The sequence below is a fragment of the Lissotriton helveticus genome, chromosome 11, assembly GCF_964261635.1.
Source record: "Lissotriton helveticus chromosome 11, aLisHel1.1, whole genome shotgun sequence".
NCBI lineage: Eukaryota > Metazoa > Chordata > Amphibia > Caudata > Salamandridae > Lissotriton > Lissotriton helveticus.
In genome coordinates this window covers 330,906,221-330,918,375 of record NC_136072.1, presented here as the reverse complement: position 1 = coordinate 330,918,375, position 12,155 = coordinate 330,906,221, and the positions used below count along the sequence as shown (strand labels likewise).

The 12,155-nt window shown below is 45.2% G+C and overlaps 1 protein-coding gene across 2 annotated transcripts in view; it reads left to right on the top strand.

Annotated features, from left to right (window-relative positions):
• FARP2 (FERM, ARH/RhoGEF and pleckstrin domain protein 2) overlaps positions 1 to 12,155 on the top strand; it is a 1,696,743-nt gene that overhangs the window by 539,883 nt on the left and 1,144,705 nt on the right. For both annotated transcript variants that reach the window (XM_078665691.1, XM_078665692.1), the window contains exon 5: positions 7,198 to 7,276. In XM_078665691.1, the coding sequence (XP_078521817.1) occupies positions 7,198 to 7,276 (79 nt within the window). The remainder of the gene's footprint in view (positions 1 to 7,197; positions 7,277 to 12,155) is intronic.

The following is a 12,155-nucleotide window of genomic DNA, read 5'->3' as shown; positions in this document are numbered from 1 at the left end:
TGGGACCTGTTCTGAACATGGAAGGTACACAAAAATACGCCATAGTTTTAATCGACAAGTATTCCAAGTGGCCCGAGATAGAAATACGAGAAGCAGTAGACACTGAGGCAGTGATAGCCTTTCTGAGAGACATATTCATCAAGGAAGGCATTCCAAAAACCATCATATGCGACAATGGACCGCAGTTCAAGTCGGTAAAATGGGAAGCGTTTGTGGCCAGAAATGGAATAGAGGTCAAGCATACACCCATATACCACCCTGCAGGCAATGGACAAGTAGAACGTTTTAACAGGGTGATAATGGGCACCATACAAGCAGCCATAAATGATGGACTGGACTGGGAAAAAGAGTTGCCCAAGATGTTGTGGGCGTACCGAATTACACCTGGCAGCTCTGGGTACAGCCCTTTCAAGGTACTCGGAGGAAGAGATCCATTTACAAAAGACAATATGGCATGGAGGAAGATGGTAGTGCAAAGTAAGTGGTCGCCAGCCGTAGTCAGGAGAAATCTGGAGAAGGAACAGGAAGTGTACACGGAACAATTTAACAAGAGACGTAACGTGCAAAGTGTGTCACTTGAGAAGGGTGATTGGGTTAGAGTGAAGGTGGCTACCCTGAAGAGAAAGGGAGAAAGTAAGTTCACACCGCCACTACGAGTGCTGGAACCACACGCCAGGTCGGCGCTCCTCAGCGATGGCAAAGTGTGGTCGCAGGACAGAATGGCAAAGTGCAGCAAGATTTTGGAATGGGGAGCGGAGCCTGACGGAGTGGAAGAGAATGTAGAGAGAGACACGGAAGAAGGTGGTGGAAGGAACACGGAGCAAGTAGAAGAAGGCAAGCAGCAAGTAGAAGAGAGAGGCGCTGGAGTGGACAGAGAAGTCAGAGAATCAGAAGAAGGAAAAGGCAGGAACAAGAATAGACCTGGAAAGGACAAGGCGGGAAGTACTCGTGAAGGAACAGAGGCCGGTGGCCCGTTTACACTGAGAAATGAAGGAGGTGAAAGAGTGGTGAGAACGACTGAGCGGGCAGAGCTGTAAGAATTCCGGAGAGATTTAAAGACTTTGAAATGGACAACAAGTAAGACTGTTTACTCAAAGTTGTGTTGAGCGTAAAGGGGGGAGATATGTGGTGACGGTCTAGTTTATTGCGGCCGGAACCGGAAGGGGTTTTCCGGAAGCGGAAGGCGGCCATTTTAGAGAGAGGCGCCAACCGCTGGTGTTAGACGTAGTCCCGGCGCTCCGGGGAAATAAAGTAACCTTTAACAATCTTACTTGTCTCTCGAGTCCTTCAAGATTGATCATAACAAAATGTAAGCGTGTTTTTTTTTTTTTTTATCTGCCACAGGTTAACTTTTTACTTTTGAGAAAATAATCTATACATAAAGAACACAACATGAGGCCTAATAGCAACACCAAACGTATTTACAACTTGAAAAACAAGGTTCCTTCCGTAGTAGGAAGATCCAGATCTTGTGATTGAGAGCAATTCACTGAATGTTTACATTCCCAAAACACACAGATGCAGGCCACAAGAGCAACAGCAATCTTTAGAGCCCTACCAATGGTCACTCTGAGCGCATTGTTTTTTTTAAAAAACCTTTATTGTGCATCAATAGCATACATATACGGGCCTACAACCACCTGGCTGGCCTCGAAAGCAATTATGAGCACATCCGTCAGCAATAAAACAACTCAGCAGTCCCCCCAGTACGAGATACGACAGTAGTCCCAAAACAGTACTGTAGTTTAACGTGACCAGTGAGCTACAGGATTCGATATGGTTAATTTTATGAATTGAAAATAAAAGGATCAGGTGCAGTACAATCAACCGAGGACAGGGAGTGAGCAACGCCCACGACAGAATATCAACAGACCAAGTAATCATAATTGAGGTATCGGTGCTGAAATACACTTATCAGGATGAAAAACACATAATCACATTTCGCACTAGTCATCGCCCACCCCATGAACGCAAAGTTACCGTAATAATAAGTACAAAAAGGCATAAAAGGCAAAAAAGGCAAAAAAAGGGCGCAATATCAAACCGACACACTGACCCAAAAAGAAAGGGAAGATAAAGAAAACAAAGAAAAGGAAAAGAGAAGAGACAAAAAAGGCCCATAGAAACAGAAAAAGGACAAAACGAAAGAACCCCCCCTCCCCACCCCCCACCCTGCACCCCTGCAGAGGCTACGGCCTACCCCCCCCCTAGCAGCGTGCCTATCGCCCACGAAGAATACCCGAAATTTAGTCCAAGAAAGAGAAGGAAAAGATATTTTATAAAACTGGAGGAGGGCCATCTGTACGGGCTCCCGGCCACCCCCTCCCACAAAAAACACTCCTCCCCAAGACCTATAGTACACAACAGCAAGCAATCAAGTCAGTAAGTAATGGGGAGAATTATCAAAATACTGTACAAAGAAGCGTATCAAAAATAACGTGCGTCCCCCATCCCCGCCAGCCACCTAGATGTCAACGTTGAAGAGATACATCTCACCCCTGGCCAGTCCTTGCAAGTCCCATAAGGCACATCTGCCGATCGATTCTCATATCAGTCAGTAGAAAGAAACAAAATATCCAAGCAAGGCCGAAGAGCAACATGAACACACAAAATGGACGTCGCGGGTCACCAGCCAAGTCATCAGAACATACGGCCATCTTCCCTGAGACAGTCCCAGTACACGTAGTCCACATCGGGAACGCAAGGACAAGGACGGAAGAAGCAGGCACAGGAGACAGCCGTCGTTGTGACCAAGCATGGGGCGTCGGTAGCGGTGCAAAGTACGAATCCGCCATCATCTGCTGTGAAGGGGGACCATCAGAATAGTCCAGGCCAACGGATAGCTGTCCATTATTCACCGCACAGTCCAATCTCACACGTACCTCCCCGGAAAGAGGGGCGGCCACGGACTCCCCTTCAGAAATAGTTTGGGGCAGATCTTTATGTATCAGGGGGCCGTCCAACCGTGAGTGTTCCAGCAGGAGCGTAACACCATCCAGCTTCCTCCCCAGCTCACTGGAGCTATGTTCCCAGGCAGATCGAAAGTCACCAAGAGCAGCAAGGATATCGCCGCAGGACAGCATGGTCTTTTTCTCCCATATCGCAGCGCCACTTGACTGTGTATACTCCCCCCCCTTGTTGTACCCCAGTACCCAGGATGGCAGTCTCCATCCCACCCAGGCGACACTCCGGTTTTACAACTTGCACACCATTGAAGTTGTCATTGCAACACACAGTAGCTTGTCTCCTTTCTGGTGAAGAATTGGCTTTGTAGTTTGGTCTGCCCTGTTCCCATGATGCACTGGGCCAGGGACAGACTAATTTGCATATAGCCAGGTTCTGAGCTGGGATGGGGCAGTGAGATAAATAACGGTGATGGATCAAGCCCTGATCTTTGGACTGGGTAAGAGTGGTCTGCTTAATTCAGACACTCTGTTCATCACCACCCCCTTTTCTGTATCGTTTTTGGCCACTATAGGTGTGGCAGCGTATACTCAGACATGAGTCCCTTTCTCACTGCTCCATCAGGATTCAAGCAAGCCGGGCCGAAGAGGCTGAAATGCCAGAAACCGGTCCCCGGTAGCTTGTCTCCTTTCTGGTGAAGAATTGGCTTTGTAGTTTGGTCTGCCCTGTTCCCATGATGCACTGGGCCAGGGACAGACTAATTTGCATATAGCCAGGTTCTGAGCTGGGATGGGGCAGTGAGATAAATAACGGTGATGGATCAAGCCCTGATCTTTGGACTGGGTAAGAGTGGTCTGCTTAATTCAGACACTCTGTTCATCACCACCCCCTTTTCTGTATCGCAGTACCCAGGATGGCAGTCTCCATCCCACCCAGGCGACACTCCGGCGTTTCCATCACAAACGGGGATTGGTAGTCCGTCAGAGGCGGATCAGCACGATGTGGCCGCTATTCAATTCGTGAAGACAATGAAGGCAGACTCCCAAAGAGAGATCTCCCGCAGCGATCGTCCTCGCCCCCGATCAGCGCCAGCCGAAAATTCGGGAGTGGCCCACGAAAACCGGGCCAAATCTTAAACAGCGTCGGAGCAGCTACAATATGTGCTCCGTAGGCATAGAATGTGCCCACCAGGCCAGCGCTTCGGGGGGTGCTACATCACCACGTTGCTTGTCAATTAAGGCGTCCGCGGCAACAATCTGACCGATGGTCACTGCGCACCAGTAGATCGACTCCGCCCCAGTACAGATGGCCGCTGTTGTTGCCTCTTCACCCGGCCATGTTCTGCAGCTTATGTCCCGGCTCAAGAGACTTTAGGGCCGCTGACTGCCGTCACGGATTTCTCAGATTCTGGGGCCGGCAGGGATCTGGGGATCGCGCCATCAGTTTCAGTGCTCCTTCCCCCACACAGAATGTAGCGCGATGCCAGGATGATGTGCAGGATAGTCGTGCGGGGCACTCGGAGGGTCACGGAGCCGGGAGCCTACGCGTCCGTCCCGATCGCCATCTTGGCTCCTCCCCCCTCTGAGCGCATTGTTGACCCATTACAAAACACAGACAAAAATAAATTTGGTCTGTTGAAGCGCTCTCCTTGTACTTACTCGTGGCTGTTTCTGCATTTTAGCAGTGTGGTGCAATTTGCTGTCTCAATCGGACCTGGAGCATATTGTTTTGTACGTTTTATTATGTTTTAATGTACCCATTTTGTTTTGTTCAATGTCGCCGTTGCACGTTGAAATAATGTAGTGGGTTAGGTAAACATTGATCCCACCCTTCCCACACATCACACAACACGGGTGAGGCTCGAAAACATCCAGCAGTGCTTTCGCTTGAGCTTGAGCTTGCCTTGCGGCGCTTGAATGGTGTATTGTGTAATTTATGCAAACTCTTAAAAAAGATATCCTCCTGCGCAACATCACCTCAGCATCAAACGAGCATCACCATAACACCAGCTGAACCGAAGTCAGCACAAACTAAGGAGCACCTAAACACCACCGCAATACCACCACCTCACCAAGCCTCACTACCGCCTTGCTCGTTCTTACAGTCACAACCACCACAGCATCACTAAGTACCACCACAGCATCACTCAACACCGCCTCAACATCAATCAATAAGCACCACCTCAACTTTAGAAGAACTGCCAGGAAGAAGTTGCCAGCATTGCAAGGACAAAAAAACTACGATACATTTTTAATGTGTATTCTTTTTCTGATTGAGTCACTCAGTTGTACATAATATCTTCTTCGTTATATATAAGGTAACAAAAATACTTATAATACTTTTATGTAGCCACAATGCTCTACAACAGAGCTTAAAAAAGCATTGGCAAAGTGGATAGATTTTGCTGAACACTTATAAGGCCCCAAAGGCGAGACCTATTGGCTATGCCAATGCTTGTTATGCTTGTGGTTCAGTGATCCGGGGGAATGCGTATTGAAGAGGTAGAGCAGTAATCCTTCACTCTCTCCCTAATTTTGTCCTATTTGGTATTCCAGTTTCTCCTGGGTCTCTTTCATACCAGGGACATGTTTGTGTTTGCCGGCCTCCTCGTGCCGCGGTGACTAGAGTGGCCCTTGCTTGGCCTCTATCTTCTCTTTAGCATCTTTTAACTTGTTTGAAAGTTCATAATCTCTCTAGCTAGACGGTACCATGCCCAAGACAGGATTTCTCGTCAGCTTCTTTAGTGATCCCCATCCACTGTTTCAGAAATGTGCACATAGGTATAGCATACTGATGGTACATAGCATTGGCAGGAGTCCCGTTTAGTGAGAGTCTGTTGTTTAGATTATTCTGCCCCCATCTCTGCTCCTTTATTCACGCACAGTAAACCGGAATGGTCACACGAGCCTTGGGACCACATCTCAAAACTAGGAAAGCATTGGGAAGGAAATGCAACGTACGGTAAGGAGTCTGTCAGTTAAGGTATCACACCCAAAGATCCCCATGCTGTTGGCCAACTGTTGTCTGTGTGCACACATGGGCTAGTGAAGTAGCTGGGTGGCCGGACCAGAGGCCTCATTCGTGGACACATTGATCCTTCAAGTGTCCGTGCTTCTGGCTCTGGCGCTCCTCCCCTTTTCCAGCACTATTTCAAGAGTCTGCTTGCTCTAAACCATAGATTGCACACACAATCTTCACTAGAGGACTCCACCAATAACTACCTGCTTGACGAGTGAAATGTTATGTTGTTCCCAACCCAAAATGGCTCCCTCAGTTCACTTTATCACATTACATACAATAACGAAACAATATATGCAAAGCAAGAAAGCGCAATACGCTAAACACTATTAGACTTCACCTAAGTTTACTTTAACATGCTCACTCTGTTTGGTTGAATCGCCAGGTCCAGTTCTTGGCTGTGCTCTACCCCAGTCCGCTTACAGAAATCTCTACCTTATGTCTAGAACCTGTCCTCGTCCTGAGGAGGTCTCGTCAGAGCCTGCCCTGCTCGCTGAGCAAAGGCATTTCCAAGCCAATACACCAGATTCTGTAAAAGAAAACAGACATCCGGGATAGCTCATAGAAGACTATGACATGTTTAATGCAAAAGTAGCCAGCATGCATCAGAATAAGCAAAGGCACAATTCTAGATCAACTGACCACACCTTCCACCCAGGAACCCCCTTCTGAAAGATGGAGACTGCAATGCTGAAATCCATACATTATGGAGTCACATCTATAGTATGCACTTCTTCTCAATGCAAGCGACTGAAGCAGGGCGACGTGATGGGTTGAAAATACAGATAGGCGCTAACGAGCAGGTACCAAGCTCTACTTGTGGGAAGACCTTGGGAGATACTTGAAGCTTTCCCTAGTAATAAGGGTGAGTAAACACATTTCTGCAATCCTCTTTTTGTTGTCCCAGCTTCAGATTCTTACTAACATAGTTGAGCTAAAATATGCAACATACAATACTGGAGAACAAAATAGAGCATTTAAAATGGCAGTGCATTTATATTAGCAATAATGCTAATGCTTTCGTGAACCTCAAGTAAGTATAAAAACGAAATCGTACATAAGAACAGTGTGATATGTAAACTTGCACTCTCAGATGTTATTGAGGAAGTTGCTTGAAAAGCGATACCTTCAATTTAATATGTGCTCATGTTTATTGGATCTTCCTTTCTGGTGGGGTGTGGGTTAGTTAATCTAAGCATGTGAAGATGTACAACTTGTGAACATTGAAAAATCACTGTTAGATGCCAATTACTTCAATTTTCATTTTCTTCCTAGGGCCAAAGAATACACTTCTGAGATTGGCTGTAAAGTTTTTCCCCCCTGACCCAGGTCAGCTGCAAGAAGAATACACAAGGTAAGGACAGCCCTGTGACGAGTAACTCACGAGTCATCTGCTCGTTTCTGTGCCACAAACATTCATTTTATTGAATCCGCAGAGGTGATCGAAGTCATGCTGTTTTTCTGTATTGCTTGATGTCCTCACAGTAGCCCAGTAGTGTCTTTATCATTTCAGTTAATATCCATTTTATGTTTACCTTTGTATAGTTTAATTTTGACATGTAACACACACCTTTGGTGAAGTCCCAAGGCTGGTGAGGAACTCAACATACCAAAGGTAATCCCCAACTCCCTTCCTCCCCTCTGCCAAGACAGTGCAGTGTCACAACCATCCATTATTCTGGCTAACCTGTGTGTCGCCGCCGAACCACTATACTCTACTACAAGTAAGCACCTATGCTAATCTTATCCTACACGACCATGTATTGCAGCTGGGCTGCTAAGAAATACTATGTAAAGTAAGGTGTGCCAGTTGCCCATTCCAAGTCAGAAGTTGGAGACTTTTGAATGCTAGTGTGGGTTCTTCTACTTATTGCGATCTTGAGCCCCCGATTAATAAACTTTAAGTCTCTAGCAGCAAGGCCTGTAACAGATGTAAAACCCATGGAAGTTTGATTGTTTTCACTGCAGCTGGTCTCCCTAGCCAGGTGGCAGGGCAGCGCCCATAACGGTTTCTGCAGCTCTTGTAATACAGGATAGTCACTCAACACTATGATCTTCTCTATGGATGGTGCGATCTGGATTCTCAAATAAGTATCCGCTTTAGGTGCCCAGCTAAATGGGAAACTGCACAGTATACCTCTATCTTATTTAGAGAACTATTCAGTCAAGGACTTCAGACTTGTGTAGATTGATTTTCAAGCCGGGTGTTCTGTTTTAACTCTGCAAGCACCAGAAGCAGAGGGGAGTAGTGGATGCGTAACTGAGGTCATAATAGGATTTGCAAACGTATGTTTCAAAATATTGTTTTACACCTTGCACACCATTGAAGTTGTCATTGCAACACACACTGTCAGCAAAAGGAAATTGACTAAGCACAAAAATCTGGGGCAATAGAGGGCATATCCTTCTGGATTAAAATACCCCTGAAGTTAGGCCATTCGCCCTAATTCTTGCCCTGGGATTCAGGTGATTCGCTGAGATGCCTCCTGTTATCCAAAAAAACATGTGCCTGCATAGAAGTGCTGCCTTCAGTTCCTTCCTTTGTTTCTGAACTGTTGACATGGACCTGGAGCTCTGCTCTTGCTGTGTCAGTCGTCCAAAGACTCCAAGCACTTACTAGTGCTGGCTAATTATGTCCCCGCCAAAATAGACCGGATTCAAGCCAGGTCGTGACAGCAGGAAGCAGGTGTTGATCATTGACTTGTGCATGCAGCATGCATGGAGAACATGCCCAGGCCCCCATTCCCTGACTGAGCACTCATCCACAGCGTTCAGACCAATCACAACGCTGCACTGCAGCTTTGTGATTGGCTATCGGGTGCCTAGGAGCCGGGTGCTTTCTGCTGGCTCCTGTAGCCTGCCAAAACTGCAGTCCAGAAGAAGAGGACGGAGGAGAGACGGCACCTGGCCATCACAGGCTACCACCCGAGTCCGGTAGCAGCCGCTACTGCTCTTCCCATCTGCATAGTCAATTCAATTCATTTCATGAAGCTTTATTCGGCACATAAAATGACCATAAAAGCACAGAATATATACAATGTCAATATTACAGAGTAAAAAACATAGAAACATGGCATAAAATACAGACAAGATTCCTAAATAGCATATTTCTACGTGCCTTAATAGAAAAATTTAAAAAGGTGGCAGTTTAAAAACAAATATCAGCAGACTCCATATTAAATAACAAGTTCATTGCCTGGTTAGCAGTACACGCTCCGTATTTAACAAACAGGGGTTTCAGATAAACTAATCGGAAGTTTGTGTACAATTTACAAATCAATAAAAAGTGCACAGTGCTCCGTTTAGTAACGCCATCACCCAGGCAGGGCCCAACTGGATGTTTCTTAAGGTTTGGCAGTGCCACTAATTGGTATACTACGCCAAACCTCAACCTGGTTAGTACAAACTTGTGGGATGGCCTAGTCACCATTGATAAATAGCCTGGTGGACCTTCATTCATATTGTATTTATTGTAAAATATTACTGTGGACATAGATCTAGAGACTGAAATCCGTTTCCTCACTTGGTGGGTAAGGAATGTAGTTTTAAGCTCTGCTTTGGGTATCTTAGATGCGGCACTTGGGTCATTCAAAATATTGATATTAAATATTTCTAAATAGCGGTCGGCAATATATTTTAACCATGGTATGTTACGGAATTTATCCATTAACAGGCAATCCTCTATAATAGATCTATTAAATGCTTTATCTTCTTGGAGCCATATTGACCGCCATAACATTAGTGGTCTCATTAATAGTAGATCATCTAAAAAATGGATATTCAATTCCCGGTGAATCAACTCAGTCGAAGCAGACGGAGGTAAACATAAGAGTTTTTAAAAAAAAGAGTTTTCCTCCAGTTGCAAATTGTGGGAGCGCGTATGTCCCCATACCCCGGCACCGTACATCGCAATGGTGACGCATCTGGCTTGATAGATTTGAAGCATGTCCCTGGTGCGTCTATCACCAACTTTTGCTGCAAATCTAAAAACACCATGTGCATTTTTCATCATTTTATTACTAATATTATTAAATTCATCAGTCCACTTTTTGTTTTTCGAGAAGGTTATACCAAGATAACAAAATTTGTCAACTTCCAGCACCTTTTCACCCTCAATAAAAAAGGCATTAGAGGTTTTTCTTCTAGCACCATAAGTCATTGTATGTGTCTTCCCCTTGTTGATAGACAGTTTTCTATCCTTAATAAAGATAGAGAATCTGTCAATCAGACGCTGTAATCCGCGGGGTGTTCTTGACAGTAGGACAGCGTCGTCAGCATACAACAACACAGGTACGGAGACGTCTTTAATTCTAGGGGCATCAGCTTTTACTTCTTTTAAGATGGAGTTGATTTCATTAATGAACAATATAAAAAGAAGGGGGGCTAATACGCAGCCCTACCTAATCCCTCGTTTTACCCTAAATTTCAGTGTGCATTCCCCATTGGTGCCATAGCGCACACAGGTTTCTAACTTTTCATATAATCTGGCAAGGAAAAAAATGATTCCCTCGGGTGCTCCTAACTGTAACAAGGTCGGCCACAGTATAGAGTGGTCGACCATGTCAAAAGCACTACTGAGGTCTGCGAAGCAGAGGTATAATGGGCCCTGTTTGGCTTCAGTATATTTACCTATCAGTAAATCAAGATTAATACACTGGTCGAGTGTCCCCCGACCCTTCCTAAATCCAAACTGGCTATCAGCCAAGATACCCTCTTGTTCGGTCCACTCTTCCAGTCTGACCAACACAACTCTACTCATGATCTTAACTGAGGAGTCCAGAAGAGAGATGGGCCGATAGGTTCTTGCGTCAGACCTGTTGCCCTTTTTATAAATCGGGATAATGATGGATTCCCCCCATGTTTTTGGTGGCTCGGTACATACAGCCGCGTTAAAAACAATGGCCAAAAGGCGGCTCCACAACTCTGGGGCTGCTTTGTAAGCATCTATGGGTACCCCATCCGGTCCCTGAGCTTTACCCCCCTTGCTGGTACCAATGCCAAGCACAACCTCTTTAATACTTATGTCCAAAGGAATAATGGGCCATCTATTAGGATTGTTATCGACAATGTTTGACACACCAAATATTTTAGAGAAATGCGAGACCCAGTCATCACTGGATACGTTGGAGATTAGTTCAGGTACGTTTTCTTCCTTGAGAAAAGCGGAATTGGCAGTTGCCCAAAACAATGTGTTATTGGATAGCTCCGCAGCTTCATTAAGCGAAGCCCAGGCCTGCTCCTGCATCTCCCCCTTCCTTTTCTTTAATGCATGCTTATACTCAAATCTCAAGTTAACTATTTCCCCATGAGCCCTAGGCTTTTTTACCAGAGCGCATTTGAGCTTAGTTAGCAAACTAGTACATGTATGGTCAAACCAACCCGGTCCATTTCTACTTTGAATTTTTTTGTGTTTGGTGAACCTGGCCTTGATGGATTTGTTAATATCGTTAAAAGCAGTTAAAACCCGCCCATAATCTGTATTAATGTCAAGAATAAGGGTAATATCGGTTAGGCTCTCTTTAACAATAGAACTTAACAGGTCTTTAGCCTTCTCTCCAGCCCATCTTATTCTTACACCATTGGGCCTGTGTGGCTCCACATTACTAATTGTGGTACCTATTTCCACTTTAGAGTACATTCCAAAATTATACAGTTATGGTCGTTTAAAGTTGAGACCTCAATCTTGGGGGGGCAAAGTATGAAGTAATATTCGATGAAACAATCACATGATCGATTACTGAACTGCTTTGCTTATTTTTAAAGGTAGGAATAATTTGACCCATATTGTCTTTGGCAAACTTTAAAATTTCCAGGTCATGGCAGCCCATAAGCTTGTGTAATGAATCGCCGTAATTGTCATGTTTAAAATGCAAATCATCAGAACCAACATTATTAGTAACCCCACAGACCTTTTGGGTAGACAGTTCACCTAGAGGCAGATTAAAATCGCCCACCCAAATTAAATCAAATAAAACATTAGATTCAATACAAAGGTTGTCAATTTCACTCGCTAGATTATTGACTACTGACGACCTAGAGTTATCAAACACATTGTTGTAATAATTAACAAATAATATGTTACGCCCATGGTCCGCAGTGAGCCACAAAAGCTGGGCGTATGCGCCCACGGTCAAATACCTTTTTACTACTATCTTTCGTTTGATCGAAACCAGGATCATAAGTCCTCCTTTAGCTCTCCCTGAGGTTGAACCTTGCGCCGCCAAACAGTAGGA